The sequence below is a fragment of the Periplaneta americana genome, chromosome 15, assembly GCF_040183065.1.
Source record: "Periplaneta americana isolate PAMFEO1 chromosome 15, P.americana_PAMFEO1_priV1, whole genome shotgun sequence".
Taxonomy (NCBI): Eukaryota; Metazoa; Arthropoda; class Insecta; order Blattodea; family Blattidae; genus Periplaneta; species Periplaneta americana.
Genome location: NC_091131.1, coordinates 31,342,783 through 31,360,872, shown reverse-complemented (window position 1 = coordinate 31,360,872; position 18,090 = coordinate 31,342,783). Strand labels below are relative to the sequence as shown.

Below are 18,090 nucleotides of genomic sequence, written 5' to 3'. Positions count from 1 at the left end.
ACTATTGGCATCATTGCTAACTCTCCATTGGAGGCCATCTAGTATCGAGTCAATGAACGACTTCGTCTTTGTAAGTGCATTGAATCAAGTGAGTAAACTTATTTGTAGCTTTCCCTAAAGTTAACGTAAAAATTAAATGATTCATTGGTAATATCGATCGAAACGTAATTTTTTATGTTTGTAGATGGTGCACTGTGCTATGTAAATTTCTGAACGATTTTAATTATTTTGTTTTATTCTAAGATACATGTTAAAAACACGTTTCTTTGTCAGACAGGAAGGGGGTATGGTGACCAAGTTAAAGATCCCGCACATTTACTTACGGATGGCTATTGCTTGTAAATGCATGGCTACTAGAATAAAGGGATTTTAGTTGTGTATGTAAATATTTAACAAAATTATGTAGTTAAGTATGATATAATAGTGCTCTGTTGTTTTGTGGTCAGTATTGAATTAAAAATAAGATTGTATAGTTACTTTAATTGAATTATAGTTTGTTCTATCATTCATCATGTAAAGTCAAGTCAGTTTCAAATTGTAAGACCGGTGTATTATAGCATTATTAATTGATATTATATAATGATTCAAATTGTGCGTGAGCGTTCAGATTGTATTGTTTTATAATTATAATAATAATTGTAGAGAATAGTAGTCACTGTCAGAAGTATTTACAAAATGGCGGACATGTCTCACAGCAATATATCATGTAGGTAACAAAGTTTAAATCATAATAGTCGAAATTAGGCGGTATTTACTTGCATTAATAGTTGATTGAAGCAGAGGTTTGTTTCTTGGAGTATTATACTTGGATTACAGTATATATTTGTACAAGTAGATATAGTTAAGTGCAACATTTGAAGTATTGTACTAGCCATACTGTCCTTGAGACGTCTACCCTCAAGTTACATCGAGTCTCCCCAGTGGATATATTTTTATTGTTAATTGACTTTTATTTTTATAGATGCATGTGTGACTTTGATTTTCAGACTGATGTCAGGGGCAGGGTCGAGTGGGACAGGGCGGGGCCGAGGCACAGCCTCTTTGACTGACAACAAGACTGAGAACAAAGACACAAAGCCAAATCCAAAAATGTCTAAGGCACTCAGCACTTCGGCTAAAAGGTACAAATGGCAAACTTGAAAAACTATGGTACACATTTATATTTATATCAGTGTTGAAATTGAATTGTGTTTGACTTTCACGTCTTTTGATGCAATGTGGGTTTAGCCTACATAATGACCAAAGAACGATGACGATATCTGTAGGTTATTAGAATACCTTTGTGTTTACATTTCAGTGTAATTCGTACTTGAGTAAGTTTTGTTGGTAAGTTAACGTAATTAAGTGAGAACTTATATACGGGATACGCGAATTATCTTAATTCGTCATGTACGCACTATGTATTGTTGCTGCACGTGTCTAATTGAGAATAGACTTTAGTATCTTACGTTTTTATCATTCACTTTCAGTATCTTACGTTTTTGTCATTCACTTTCCAGTTCCAACGTGCTTTTTTATTCTTATTAAATTATGCGATAATCTTTTGTAAAGTCACACCAGGTGGCCCGGGTTCGAATCCCGGTTGGGGCAAGTTACCTGGTTCAGGTTTTTTCCGGGGTTTTCCCCTCAACCCAATACGAGCAAATGCTGGGTAACTTTCGGTGCTGGACCCTGGACTCATTTCACCGGCATTATCACCTTCGTATCATTCAGACGCTAAATAACGTAGATGTTGATACAGCGTCGTAAAATAACCTAATAAAATAAAAAAAATCTTTTGTAAAGTTATCGTCCCATTCGTTTAAGTTTTGTAGGATAGTGATGGTTCATATTTTTATAGGAAATTCCATGTCTGAGAAAATAGAGTAACTAGGCTGTAAGTGGAAGCTTTCTTTCCTTTCTGTCGAGAAAAACGATTACCCTGTCGGTCATACCTAGTCTATATTCTGTTAGATTTCGAGGGTGACAAATGTTTATTTAAATGCCCTACTGAAGTCACTTTCTGCTGCTTGAGTCTAGCAGGTCGATCTTCCTCAAGGAATCACCAGTATATATTAATGAACCTGCAATTAGTGCAGTTTCTGCCAATTCGTGAGGTTCAAGACGTGTGACGAGATACAAGAATCATAACAGTTTATCATACGGTAATTTATTTTTATCTCAGTTTTATAGGATTTTTGAAAATCTAGTAAGCATGTTCAGATGTCAGTCAATTGCATTATTACAGATGGATGTTGGATTCATTCTTCTGCGTTTTTATTTTCCCATATGTCTACTTTACAGGCAAAACAGTTTGATTGTAAACTGTGGCTATTTAATCCATTTATTTCGTATAAAATTAAAAATAAATTATCTACTTTTTGTTTAAGAAATATAAATAGTTCATTTTACGAGGAATGCTGAGCCTAGCGACAGCGCAGCACACATTCACTGCGTGACAATAGTGTCACTGGCCGCTTGCTGTATGCCATTCCTGCCACTAGATTTCAAATACGAAATATAGCGTACTTATCAGTTACTTCAGATACTGCTGAAAATGACACCTCCTCCTGCAGTGAGATCCCTACTTCTCTTAAACAGATTATGTAACACATCCTGCAGTTCAGCTTGAGTAATTTTTATCACTTCCTGTCGTATTGCGTCCTTCAGTTATTTTAAAGTATGGGGATTATTCTTATACACTTTACGCTTTAAGTTTCCACAAAGATAAAAATCACAGTAGCTAAGGTCAGTGGATCTAGGGGGCCACAAATCTCTGCTTATTATCTGGTCTTCGAAAACTTCCTTTATGGTTCATTGAACTTTCAGCAGTATGTGGGTATATATTATTTTAATTTACCGAAGTACATATGATATGATATTTCCTGGCGCCGGAGAGAATTTTTCTCCGTTCCATTACTCTTTCATCGTAGTATGTGGGTAGCATTGTCCGGTTGAAAATAACCATATTGTTTTTCTTCGTCTGTAAGCTAGCCGAAAAATGGAGGCAGTATTATATTCACATACACGTATGTATTCACAGTTGTGTTATAAAATATTGGCCCGATCATTTGTCTCGCACTAACCATACAACAAACCCCTACTTTATCACTGTACCGTATGCGGATTTTCATCGTTCCAATATCGCACATATCGAGAACTGACATGACCATTGAGATAAAAACCATGCCTTATCAGAATATTAACTGTGAAACAAGGTGTCCATTGTAAACATTTTCAAGAAATCAATTGCAGAATCGTATTCTAGGGACAAAATCTCTTTGCTTGATTTCTTGCACAAACCTTGTTTTATATGGTCGGAATTGAATTACCTTGATTGCTTTGTGAGCTAACCTGCAAAATATGTTTGTTTCTTGAGCTAGCAATGAAGAGATTTCTTTGGACATAATTCTGATCTCACTTTAATATCTTCAAGTTTTTCTGCAGTTAAAACATGCTGTTTACGCTCCCTAGGCTTGTCACAAACTGGACTTCTTGTATTAACTTCGAAACGCAATACTGTGTAGGAATTGTTGGATTGGGAAATTTTCGCACAAATCTACGAATGCATTTGCTATAATTGTTCCAACCATCCCGTATTATAAAGATAAATACCAACTTAACGATATCAGTGTTATGGGATTGATGTTTGGAGCAAGAGGAACGATAACCAACTTCTCTCCTCAATTCTGTAAGACCCTAGGACTGCACAAATCTTTTCTGAATGAACTGGCCCTCCTCATAATTAGAGAGTCAGTCAAACTTTTACGGAACCACGTGTATGGACTCTAATTCAGTGTATGGAAAAAATTGACGCACCATTATCATTTTTCTTTTTCATTCTTAGCTTTCATTGATTCTTTACTTGAATTTTTTTTTTTCTTCTGTAAACTGCCATTGTTTGTTTGTGTATTTGTTTGCCTTTTTTCTTACTCTTTTAGCTCTCATCTTCTATTTGTTCTTGTATTGTTTTGTATGCTTTGTCTAATGGCAGCCTCTAATTTGAGGAAGCTTTGATAAATAAATAAATAAATAACATTCCACTAGATAAATTCTTTCTTCATCTCACAAAATACGTGTACACAACAGCGAACTTCAAACTCAACTGAATTAAGATACATTGGAACCTGGGACATACATCACAGCCAAGATCGCTTATGGCGCGCACACTTTTGCTGCCACTTGGCCTGTAATACAAGCATTTCTCGTAAAATTAACTATCTGTAGATATGAGGGTTGACATGTATTAATAAAAGTACTCAAGCATATTTGTAGAAGTTTAAGTTCTTATTTCTTTTACACCTTTAATTATATTGGGAATAATTTCGGACTCATAGTGACACATTTAGTAGATATATGAATGTTATATCATTTTCTACCAGCTGCTTCAATACAATACTTAAAATTTTATTGTATAACTACCAGGATTTGAATTAAACTTGTAGCAAACTTTTTAAGTGTTATTATGATGTACCGAAGTACATATGTGTTGCCTAATGCATCACTCATGTATGCTGTTTTTTTCTAAGCGACACAAATTCAACAAATAACTTACCTTCATTGCATTCAAAGAAATTGGTCCTGGGCCAAAGACTTCAGAAGCGCCTTAGGTTTTCTACTATTTGGTCCAGGGCATATGCATTTTTTGTTGACAATCAGTTGGCAGTAATGCATTCTGGTAAATTACCAGTTATAACTTCGTTACTGTTGATGTATACTGTTATATAAAATTGATCATTGGCTGAGAAGAAACTGCCTACTGAAGGATGCACTGGAAGGAATGGTGAACAGAAGAAACGTTTGAGGCAGAAGGGATCAGATTATAGACTACAGAGACTAAAAGAAAGGTCGAAAATATGGAAGGTTGGAGAATGCTGGGTTTGCAGTGAATGACCTGTCTTTGGGCAGAAAACTATGAATGAATAAATGGATGATCATACCGATCTGTGTATTTCTTTGATGGCAAGCAATTGTATGGACAGCAGTTAATCTGTTGACACTAACAACTCCTATTTAAGGGGACCAGATATCTCGAAGTAGTTTAAAGGGAGAAAGTATCATGACAGTCAAATCAACTTAAATGATTTAATGGAGAGATAAAGCATTGAACAACAATCTGTAAAAGTTTCAGGTCTGTATCTTTAATGGTTTAAGAGCTGAGTGTACCACAATATTGAAAATTTAACATTGCCAAGATAGGAGGTATCCGGTCCCCTTAAAAAATGCGTGAATTACTTATACTCTATCCGCTTAGAGAACGACTCTGACAGTTGCGTGCAGCATGTCAATGTGCACCGGCCGAAGCTACAGAGCTGCTCGGCTCGCATGGCGGGACAATCGAAAGTGTTTCGCTTACTACTTTACCGTCACCTACTGCCGCCAATGCTCTACTGGTATGGATGGCACGTCAGCTACAATGGCTATTTACGCCCTTATCTAAAATTCTTAACATAGACATAGATCTAGGTAGCTAGATATTCTTTATTGCCAATAGACTTGTAGTGCAAGTGTCTGACATTGTCAACAGAATAAGTACATACAATACAACTAAGTATAAATCAATCATCAGCTTAACAGCCCAAAGCGGGCTACATCCTGTCTCAAAACTGATTTCCAGGCATCCCTATTTCTGGTGACATGTCACTAATTCCTGATCCCCAACCATTTCACATCCTCCTAGATCCCATCCATCCATCTCAGTCTCGGTCTCCCAACATTTCTTCTATTCTCCACTCTGCTTTCCATTATCCTCCTCGCCATATCCCCTCTCCCCTTCCTCTGAATATGTCCAGCTTATCTTAGTCTTGCCACTCTAATATCTGTAATGTCTGAGGAATCATATAGTTGATAGAGTTCTGTGTTGTACCTTATTTGCCACTCTCCGTTTTCATTGGTCGGTCCATAGATCTTCCTCAGAATTTTCCTGTCAAACACCTGAAGTCTAGCCATATTGCTCTCAGACAATACCCATGTCTCTGCTCCATATGTCAGTAAATTAAATACACATATACAGTTATAAATCATCGCAGATGATCTGCAGAGACCTCTACTTTGTCCTCACAAAATTCCTTCAAAGTTGGATATGGTTTTATCAACTGAAGAAACTAATTTGGCTTCTGAAGGAAAGAAACCAGTTCCAAGTAAAGTATACTTAGACAACAGAATTCTGGAAAGAGTTAATGAATTTGATTATCTGCGATATAAATTATCTTACCACGGTGAACTTTATATACCTGCGAAAATTACCAAGTATAGAAAAGTAGTATATATACTAAATCACATCATGAGATTGTCTCTTGGAATTATGTCCAAAGGATGGAGTAGGGAAGACCACTGAAAGAAATAATTTGCTATGAACCAAGAGGAATCTGATCCATTGGATGTTCAATGGAGCATTGAAGGGATAATACAGTGCTTCATCTTCACTTACATTTATCAAATTTCACATAATTGTAGGGCATTATTTTAATCGGAAACATCAGCACTTCTTCAACATTATTATTTTCTCTTTATAGGAAGTACAGAGCTTTTCATTTGTTATTGATCTTGAGCTATTTCTGTCCACATTTGGTAATACTTTTTTGTAGCTACATATTATTACCACTTGGCCATGACAAAACTGTCGTTGTTGTTGTGTGGCCGTCTATTTTTTTCAGGTTTAACAGTATTCATAATACATCTTGTCTGAAATTTCTTTATCGTTGTTGAGTGAGCGCGCTGTCATTTGTTGACATCTGAATGTAAGCGTTGCAGGGACTGTGCAGAGCAAGAGGGAAGGCATTTACATTCCACATCAATGCGTTATTAGCAGACTGATGTACCAGCACATATAAACACATGCTATCTTGCACATGATACCAATACAATAATATTATTATATGATACCAGCACCTCTTTTAATGTCAATTATTATTAAGGCTGAAGAAAATTATTGGTATCAGGGTAGTAAATAATTTCTATATATATTGTTTACAATATGTTCCCCATTGCCAGGTGTCTTTACTGTCTGTAAGGAGCAGAGAGAGTGGACATTCGACATTCCGGCTGCAAAAGGGTAACTGTTGGATACAGGGGGGAGAGCCATTAATCCTTCCCATTGAAGGCTTTATGGAACCAACCTGGACAAATACCCAATGTCCCATCCCTACCTTCCCGTGGTGCAGCTCTTAGTAAGCATAATTTTACAAGCTGAACTAAAGGGAGGGGCTACTCATCAATTAGCACTGGTCAGCTTGATGAGTTAATGACTGAATTTGGTATAATTCTCCTCTAACCAATACCTAATTCCCTCTTTATCCTTTCCTATCCAGTCCTCTGACTGAACTCTTACTTTCTTCGACCCTGACGGCATTAGAGCATTCGAGGCCTAGGGGTTCATTTCCCTTTCCTTCCTCCTCTTTCTACTTTTCTGTTCCTAGTGCTGACCTGCTATGGCACGAAAATCGTCCTCCAGTGGCTTAAGGAGGGAAAGCTGGTGATCAACAAGATCTCCCAGCTAGGTCCAATGGACCCGTCGACCAACAGCAGGTGTGGTCCTCCAGACATTCTGGGGGTTGTGTGTGAATGAAGTAGCCACCAAAACGTTTAAATATGGTGTTCACTTAAATCGGCTACAACTTGCCATTTTTCACTCCAATATGAAATGAGTACCATTAAGGTAAAATTATCCCCATACCTCAAAATCTTCAGTGGCTGGCCATGATAATATCTTTGAAAAGTATTGGAGTGCAAGAGGTCAAATGACTTTATTGTCAAACGCCTGGCATTAGAAAACAACACCAACAACAACATTCGACATTCCTCAATAGTAGACCTGCTTAAGTGACATGAAGTTGTATCAGAATGCTGAAACAAAAATCCAACAAAAAAGAGATAATAAGGCAACTGGGGAAAATGTGTTCGACTTAATTGATAAGAATTATATTTTTTGTAAATGTAATGTTTGTTCCGAGTTAAGTAATTTGAAACACAAGTATTGCAGTAAATGTAAGTTCTATTATGAGTTCATTCATACAAAGCGAACTGTACAAACAGCTACTACTGTAACTAGTCTTGCGTACACATAAGCATTTTGTAAAACAAAGCTCTATGTAAGATGCAGCTTAACCTATAACCACGCTTTTTTCCAGCCCTAAATATTACTTATAATATTTCAGTTTATTTCATTTTACAATTTTATATATTCATTCATGTAATATGTTCCAATAGCTAATTGTAATTAGCTCTTATCTATTGTTATATAATCCTGCGTTCAAAGTGTAATAAATCATGTGTTTACAATATTCAAAATGCGTACTGTTGAGCGATTAAGGTGAATGTCGATGAATGCTGATAATGAGAAATTGCATCATAATTTCTGCCTCTGTTTATTATTGTTTCAGAGGAGGAATTGATATTTTGTTATGAGTCACGAATTGTAGTGTTTAGTGGTAGTTGGTGTAACATTAATAGACAGATTATCTCTCTTCTCGAGAATGGCAGTGCTGCAATACAATTCTCGGAAATAGTGTTATTTGTCTGTTACTCTTGCCAACGACAATGGTTGGCACTGAAATATACAATTGTTCTATTCTGAGATCGGTTCACTTCGCGTAATTTTTTTGGAGGCATTTCCATTTTACAAACAGTAATTACCAAGCGAAACAACTACATTTATATTTAGCATATAATACCACTTAAATAATATTACTTACTTAGTTACGACTTTTCAGAAACCCGGAGGTTCATTGCTGCCCTAACATAAGCCTGCCATTGTTCCCTATCCTGAGCAAGATTAATCCAGTGTTTACAGTCGTATCCCACTTCCCTCAAATCCGTTTTAATATCAACCTCCCTTATCACTTTAATAATAGAAATAATAAATTTTCACCAAGATTTACTACATACACTTCAGTGCACCTGAGCACTAGCAGAACTTACTACTGCCACAACGATACACTGCACTAATGTCGTAAAAATTGGACTGCACTGTACCGCTATGCCTGAAATAAGAGATGATTCATTCTGAGCAGTTGTCTTCGCTGGCACCAGTAATCATTAGTCAGAGAAATAATATAAGCTATCCATTATAACGACAAATATTTCTGTATGATACATACATAAAAACGAAGTGATTTATTGTTGTTAACTAATGCTGAGTTCTTGGCATTACAGCCTTTAACTCTCTTGCTGTCTAATATATAGGTAGAAGAGATATGTAGCGAAAAGTATAACCGTTTTAATGTAGGCACCATATTTTTATGTTATGGTGATCATATCACCTACTTGTAATCCCCAAACTGTTTGGAGGACCATACCTGCTGTTGGTTAGTGGGTACATATGATCTAGCCAGGAAGATTGTCAGATGCTTATGCATGCCATGGCAGGTCAGCATACAGAAATAGCATTTCCTTCATTTTTGGTTGAACGGTTATTATACCACTGTGACTCACTCCACAGGGCCTCCTTTGTTAAAAACAATTTGCACTGTGGAAGGTTTAGGATGGGATTTGAGTAGGGGAGGTTATGGAATGCACTTAACTACTCTTGCAACCCACAGAGTGAACTACTTTTGCAACCCACTAAGTGATTTGTAGATCTTTTTAAATTCATAAGGAAGTTCCCTGATGTAATTGTGCCTCATAAGAATATAATTCAAAGATTTGTTAAAAGTATAAAAAATGCAGAATTTGTAGCAATAAAAATCCACAAAAAAAAGCTGTTTAACTGATGAAGCGTTAGGTATGTTGAGTAGACTTGAAAATTCACCTCGTAAATCTTAGAGATATCTGCTTGGAGGACAATGAAATTTAACCTTAAACCACAGTCTAGTATATACAGTCACGAAGCTTGAGTTGTGAGGGTGCTAGAAACAATAGACTGTGCCAGTACTATTTCGCACTGTCTGTAATGAGGCGATATTAGCGATCCTAGTGGTTAGCAACTATCTATGGATGCATATTTACTATGTATTGAGTTTCGTGATTGTATATACTAGACTGTGCTAAAACCATACCAAGAGAACTAACTGTTATGCATAGACTTCATGAGACTGATTAGGAAGGTAGAGGAAGACTTTTTAACTTGGTTTATCTAGTTTGTTCACAATGGTATTGTAGAACCTGAAATTACATTTTTCACAGTTGAAATCTGGTTTCACCTTAATAGCTACGTAAACTCTCGGAATATCAAGTACTGGAGTACAGATAATCTCTGCTTAATACACAAGTGCTGCTGTAGGGTTTAAAAGTAGGTGTAAGGTGCATTTCCAATGCTAAAAGAATAATAGGGTCAGTATTTTTTATGATACAGTAATGGCAGAAACATGTATGTAGGAATGTTCTTACTATGTCATTCTTTAATGAACTGACACATGAAAAATTAAATGGATATTATCAACAGGGTAATGCAATAGCATACACACAATAGAACATAGAACTTCCTGCTTCAAGGGCACGTGACCCTTAACAGGATTTGCCTTTATGGTTCCTGCCACTGTCTTCCTGATCACCTAGCACATTTCATATTCAAGTGGCAGGCGTACCACTGAAAACAAAATAATTTGGAGGCTAAGTTAGCTGCATTTAGTGATTTACATAGGTAGGGGATTGAAGCAAAATTAAGTGGCTGAAAGGTATGGATTTGTGCAGTCAAACTAGGAAGCATTCATGAGGAAATGCAAGGTAATAGAAGACAGTGTTGCAAGTGGTAAAATTAATCCTGAACATAAGTGTTTAAAAACTGCTGCAGCAAAAGATATTGACATTGCTGTTTTGAAGTGTTTAATGTGTCTGATATACTGAGTGTTCAGTTCAAAGTGTGTCATGGCTTGCTGTATGTCGACATGTGGCTAGCTGATGAGCCTAGAGAATTCAATCTTTGTACATTTCCGCAGAGGTGTATTACCTGTGTGCCAGAGAAGTTGCCTGGCAAGTACGGCATTCATTCAGAAGAGTACTTACCGATACATACCGTAATGCCGGTAGTGGCAAGAATGTGAACTGTTTGAAAACACGTACTGAGGCGAGTTTTTTTCTTACTGTCGGGATATGGGGAGAGGGTTAAGATGATTACTTACGTACAGTATTTGTTGACATTAACTTCGGCGGTCAACATTTGATTTGTATTGTGGAATGTTGCCGTACGCCACCGATGATAACAAATACCCTGCGTACGACTTGCCCGCGCAAAACACAGTTCGAAAAAGGTTATGGTAGCACACAGACTGTACAGATCACCATCTGTTGCTACGACGTTCAAGTTATACCATACACATTCTCAAGTTCATATTGAACGCCTTGAATAATAGGCAACTTCTCTGACATAAAAGCTGAAACTCGCTTCAAATCGCTGACTCACAACAGTGACGTCATGACACACTTTGAAATGAACACCCAGTATTACCAGACCATCTGATTCTGTTGTGGAAAACCTGAAAACGAAAAGACAATACAATTACTAATTTTTTTTTAATATACCTGGAAATTAAATGGATTTGTGCGTCAAGTAGGGTAATCAAATGGTGAGTAAATTTCATAGTATGTAATTGTGTTTTATATTATTTGTGCTATATTCTCTTTCAGAACATAAATTTAGGCAAAATTTTATAACCCCATAATATTACAATAACCCTAGTCCCCACAAGGTGTATTGAGGTTAGAGTATATAACCTATTACATAGATGTTGCATACTGTTCAGGCAAACATTAAGCTAAAATGAATGTTTCTGATTCAAAGTTGTTGTAGTATTTTAAACTCTGTATTGTATTCATTTTTCTGCCCGAGTATTTCCTGTTTTACATGTGTTCATAAACATTCATTAGTGTAATTAAAATATTTTTCGTGGTGTTCAGAATTTCACTAATGACAGTGCTTTCTTTTTAAGATCTGTGTTATATTTCTGTTCACAGGATTCAAAAAGAACTTGCAGAGATCACTCTGGATCCTCCTCCAAATTGCAGGTAATTTCCAGAGCACCTTATGAAATATGTCTTATAATATATAATGTTCAGCAATAAACTTTATAATTACGTGCTTTCTTGTCTTCTTACAGTGCAGGCCCAAAGGGTGATAATTTGTATGAGTGGGTGTCCACAATTTTGGGTCCTCCTGGATCTGTGTATGAAGGCGGAGTTTTCTTCTTGGACATTCATTTCTCTCCTGAGTATCCATTCAAACCTCCAAAGGTGAGGAATTTTAGTTTTATTATCAATATGTATGAGGCGTATATGTAAAAATTAATTGTATGAAAATGCTGTTTTTTTTAATTGATTATTTTACGACGCTTTATCAACTGCCATGGTTATCTAACATCTAAATGATATGAAGGTGTTAATGCCGGCAAAATGAGTTCAGGGTCCAGCACCGAAAGTTACCCAGCATTTGCTCTTAATGAGTTGAAGGTAAACCCTGGAAAAAACCTGGGCTAGGTAACTTGTCTCAATCAGGATTTGAATCTGACATGCTAACCGTTACTTCATGGCAGTGATGCTGCTTGTTATATAAGAACAATAAGAAAGTAGAGTAAATGCAAGAAGAGCTTGCCACGGAAAGCTGCGCGAACTTTTGGAAACGTTTGGGTGCACTCGATCTCGCTTTGATTCAATTGGAAAACTGTCGTCAGTTCTCAGTCATCTGCTGGCTTGATGTTTCGAGTGAGATTTATCACAGCGCATGTAACGGAACCTAAACCTTGTTGCAGAGTAACTAACATAACATTGTTGAAAATACAGAAGCACGAATTCTTTTACATATAAAATCACTGAATGAAATTACAAAGATGTTATAAGAAATATGTGATTGTGTAATAATTGACATTTGACATTGTAATAAAATACTAATAACTAATACTATGTGATTTTATTAAAATGTTCCGATAACTAGCGTGGTACTATGGTCGATTTATTTTAATCTGTATATACTCCTTACGTTACGAGCGGAGCCTGTTTCTTTTTTCATACATATATAAACGTTATAAATAATTCCCTAGTTTGACTGTGTAACATTTCATTAGCACTTCCTAATTTAGGGCCAACGGGGGGCATTGTTAAGTACATAGAATGTTATACAGAACTCTGTTATTTTACAAACACACTTTGAACTCTATAAAAATCCTGATATGAGGGATAAAACGCAGAAAATGTAACGCACACACTGGCTTCTACCCACTCTGCACAATACATTTCATGATACGAACAGCTCAAGACCGCGCTTTCGAATGCACCCTGTAATCAGCATTACATGATTCATAGCAGCCCTGTAACGAGCATGACGGCACGAGGACAGAGTATCGTTCTCAGTGCATCAGTCAAATGGGCAAGCTTTCTTTGCGCTTCCTCTAGTGAAGTGGAACCTCGTTGCATCTTTCCAGTTATTGTCATTTTCTCTCCTTTTTTTTTTGTCCCAGTTATAGTTCCATTTAACACAGTTTTTTCTGGCTCTATCAGTCCTTGAACTGTCATTTTATCGAATTGACCATTGTCAAATCACTGTCCCAGTGCAATATTTTCCTGCATGGATAGTTTTCTTTTACTTTGAGAGAATGAACTATTTGTTCTCCATTATTATCTTTGGATTAAGAAGCTGTAGAAGATGATTGCGAACCCAAAACTGTGCTAGACTTCATGGAGAAACACAATGCAAAATGAATAAATGCTGCCATATTATGTAACATATGTCATCTCATTGCAGTGTTCGAACTTTCTATGTGCGTTTGATATAGTCTGTGACTACAAAAAGTAGTTATTATGAAGACAGACATTAAATACTATAAAGAAATGCATTTTTATATTTTTTTATTGATGAATAGTGCAATTTTTCCACAAGAACAATGTAGAAGTAAATGAACATTTCATAATAATGAAATGTATTATGAAGTCTTCTTACCTAACTAGATTTACCATCTTAATGCTGTGCCTTGTGTAGAATCGGCTGTGCTACAGCTCAGATGCCAGTCTCCACAGTGGCAAGTGTATCTGTTCATTGTTTATGTTCATTATATGTTCATATATCTTGGTGGAGTTACTAAAGAGCAAGTCAAGACTCAGCATTGTTTTCGTACAGTATAAACCTAAGATGTGACGCATTGCAATAGTATGGGATAATGAAAATTCGCCTACTTATAAACAGTAGTATTAATTTTGTGAGAATAGATTTGTCGTAATCCATATCTTTATTCTGAACATAGGGCTATTACGAATCTCTGTTTATGATTTTAACATACTTCACTTCTGTCTAAATTAACAGTAACAATCAACATCTTGTAAGGAATTGCCTTCCATTGTGGTGACACAGAATCGATCTCTGTCTGGGTCATGAAGGAATTTGTGGTAGACAAAACAGCTGTTAAGGGTTTTTCTTGAGGTTCTCCATTTTTTCCCTCTCCATTATCATTCCACCAACACTCCACAGTCATCTTCACTCTGCAAGGTTCCAAGCCAGGCCTCCAGAACAAATAAAAAACGGCTGAAAGTTGTATATATTCGTGTTTAATAAAGGCTATTATTTTTTCTGGGGTCTTCAAACTGCAAGGCAAATATCAAGTGTTCTCATGACGAATTCTCAGAATAGTCTGACACCAGTTCCATTGGTGCTAAATAACTGTAGTTGAAAAAGTGTCATTAAATAACTGATTAAAAAAATTAGTCTTGAGTGTAATATTCTTGAATTCTGATGATTTATAGATCAAAAGAAATAGTGTGATGAACAGGACATGAAAAGAACACTTGTCTGTTTGTCTCCGACGAGTGAAGAAGTTCTGTTTTTTAAATTGCATTTCTGTAATTCGACCATACTGACTAGTGAAATTTTTGCCATAGCCTAAATTTTTTTAAATCTCTGATGATGAAATTTAAAATGTATTTGTATTTTATTTTTTTATGTACTGAAGTTTAGTTATCTATCATGGTATTTGTGACTCACAACATTCTCATATATTGTGTTGTATTAATGTGCCTTAACACGATTTTTTTTTTTTAGGTTACGTTCCGCACCCGAATTTATCACTGTAATATCAACAGTCAGGGTGTTATCTGTCTTGACATCTTGAAGGATAATTGGTCTCCTGCTCTCACTATTTCCAAAGTGTTACTATCTATCTGCTCACTTCTTACTGACTGTAATCCAGGTAAATATAATTTATTCAGAGTTGTGTTTGTGTAAAACCTTCTTGCCCTTAGTGCATGACAGACAAGCTCGTCATTAGATATGAAACACATAGGTTCTTTCCTTGTCAGAGGTAAAAGATTAATTTTTGAAGATAAAAATTTTTTGCATGGACTACTTATATGTACAGGATGTTTCAGAATAACTGTTAATAATTTTCAGATGTGGTAGAGGGTATGTAATGTAACAGTTTTTCATAACACAGTAGTGTCCAGAAATGCTTCTACGAGGAGTGATCAGAAAGTAAGGTTAAAAAGCCTGCAGTGAAACGTGTACATTTTATTTCATACAACCAATACAGTCAACTGATTAGTACATACATTAGGTTGTTTTTCGACATTACATACATTAGGTTATTTTTCGACATAATCTCCATATCTGTTTAGGCACTTGTCACTTCGTGGGATGAGTTTGAATATTCCCTCCTGGTAAAAAATCCTGTACTTGCGTATTCATCCACGTCGCGTATTGTTTCACCTCGTCCAAAGTGAATCGTCGGCCTCCTAGGTGTCCTTCAAGTGAGGAAAAAGGTGAAAGTCGCTTGTAGCGAGGTCTGGGCTGTAGGGAGAGTGGTCGATAATGTCCCAGCAAAACTGCTTCAACAAGTTAGTGGTCTTCTGCGCTGTATGAGGTCGCGCATTGTCGTGAAGGAAGATGACATCCTCAGTGAGGTGTCCTGGCCGTTTCCTCCTGATTGCTTTGCGCAATCATGTCAAAGTCTTGCAGTATCGGTCAGCGGTTACTGTGTACCCTCTTTCCAAGAACTCTACGAGTATGATACCCATGCTGTCCCAAAACACTGTGGCCAGCACCTTAAACTTCTTTGTCTTTGGAGAGGTGGGGCGTTTCCATTCCATTGACACTGGTGTACTGCTGGGAGTGTAGTGGTGGAGCCATGTTTCGTCACCTGTGACATTGTGGTGAAGAAAACTGTTTCCTTCCTGGCGTCCTCCTTCCTCCTGATTGCTTTGTGCACAATTGTGTCAAGGTCTCGCAGTATTGATCAGCGGTCACTGTGTGCCCTCTTTCCAAAAACTCTACGAGTATGACACCCATGCTGTCCAAAAACACTGTGGTCAGCACCTTCCCAGCAGATAGCGTCACCTTAAACTTCTTTGTCTTTGGAGAGGTGGGGTGTTTTCACTTAATTGACGACCGCTTACTGCTGGGGATGTAGTGGTGAAACCATGTTTCGTCACCCGTGACGAGGAGGACCACCCCTTATTGGATGTCCATGACTGCTTATTCAGTATATTTGCAGCTACCCTCCATGTCTGGAAGCTGCCTCCTCTATCAGCAATCTGAGGATGCGCTGTGCCATGGTGATAGGGACCCACACTAAAAGCTAAATTATACAATGCTCAAATGTTGCAGAGTCTGTCACATTTTTAATGAATGTACTATGCATCCTCTTCCATTAGTTACCTGCGGTAGTTCACTGGTTAGGTGAGCATGGTAATCATTAAATGATGTTTAAATATTAATGGCTCTTTTTTTTCTTTGTCTAGCGGATCCATTGGTTGGAAGTATAGCAACACAGTATCTACAGAATCGGGAAGAACATGATCGTATTGCAAGGCTCTGGACCAAACGTTACGCAACGTGATGTGTGGGATTCGATGTATCATGGGTGCGGAGAAGAAGCAGTGCACCAGACTCTTGTCACATACCCGAGAAGAATTTGATTCCCATTTGTAGAGGCATGATCCCTCCACCTATTCCAGTCTCGGGAGACCTTGTATACCGTGTGTATGTGTGTGTTTGTGTGTGAGTGTAGGTTTAGTTTTAGTATTGGGTGAAAGTATGGGTGAGCAGTTGAATGATGAGTGATTCATTAATGTACAGTACATATGTACTTTTTTTAATGCATAATTAGGCTGCACTGTGGATGAATAATCTTGGCTTCTTGCTGAGCAGTTGTAATTGGGACATCGACCCCAATTGTTGTATGGACAGTCAAGAAGATTAATCATAGATCTAGTTGATAGTTTGTCAGTGTTCAGGTATCCTTAGTTATTAAGTTATATACCGTGTATTGTGCGTGTATCGTAACTCGCTGTGCATGATACTACTCAGCAGAGCTGCAGAAGGATTAAGCTGTTGTAACATAAATCTTGAGTGGCAGCATATTTTATAACATTCGATTCCTGAAGCTCGCAGAAAGATGAATATACAGTAAAAAAAAATTAGCTAACGTTTGCCATTTTTAAGGTGTCAGGTTCCTGATAGTAGTCTGAAGCTTGTATACTCCAATTTTTTTGTATTAAGATAGTTCTTTTTGTATTATTATTGTCATTTGTAGCTATCAGAAGAGTTGTGCAATTAGGAGTAAAAATAAACAAGGCATAATAAGCATAAAATATTTAAGTTACGTGGAATCTTCTGATTGTATCATATGGAATCAAAATCTATTATGACTGTTTTATATCGATTGATGAGGCAAAGTTCTATCAACAGAGTGTCATTGCCTTTTAATTTATAGTTAGCTGTAACGATTTTTTCATTGAAGGAAGATTTTTTTTTAGTTGCTGCTGTTTTTTCATATCCAGTGTAAGTGTACCTTTTCTACATTTCCTTGAACTTTGTGAAGTTGGTTGCTTTGAAAATGTAATATTTCATAGTATTGTGAGAGGGGGATAAATTACACATTGACATGTGTGTAGCATTAGATGAATTTATCATGACAAATTCAACTGTGTCAGTGATAGTAATGTCATTTGGATGTAAAGAATTAAAATACAAATAAAGTAATGTCATGGTTGTTGGTGTTACTAATCCTAAAGCTTGGTTCCCAGACATTTTCCTGTGTACTCATTCTCCAGAAAGACTACCACCCAAATGATTTTGCCCAAAATCAAATTTCCCAAAACAAAAAATCAAAAGTTAGAATAATTGTTGGACAACTTTATTGCTGTCAGTATTAGAACACTACAGTAAAATCCCTCGTATCCAGCACCCAAATAACCGGC

The 18,090-nt window shown here is 36.7% G+C and overlaps 1 protein-coding gene across 2 annotated transcripts; it reads left to right on the top strand.

The window, feature by feature from the left end:
• The first annotated feature begins 268 nt into the window (after positions 1 to 268).
• Positions 269 to 17,882, top strand: Ubc2 (ubiquitin conjugating enzyme 2). Of its 2 annotated transcripts, none has more exons than XM_069846893.1 (6): positions 269 to 377; positions 987 to 1,121; positions 11,869 to 11,919; positions 12,012 to 12,144; positions 14,936 to 15,083; positions 16,630 to 17,882. In XM_069846893.1, the coding sequence occupies exons 2-6, from the start codon at positions 991 to 993 to the stop codon at positions 16,725 to 16,727; spliced, it is 561 nt and encodes a 186-aa protein (XP_069702994.1). In that variant the 5' UTR covers positions 269 to 377; positions 987 to 990; the 3' UTR covers positions 16,728 to 17,882. The 2 variants fall into 2 exon arrangements, with proteins under 2 accessions (XP_069702994.1, XP_069702996.1); XM_069846895.1 differs by lacking the exon at positions 269 to 377 and adding an exon at positions 575 to 706.
• The last annotated feature ends 208 nt before the right edge of the window (positions 17,883 to 18,090 follow it).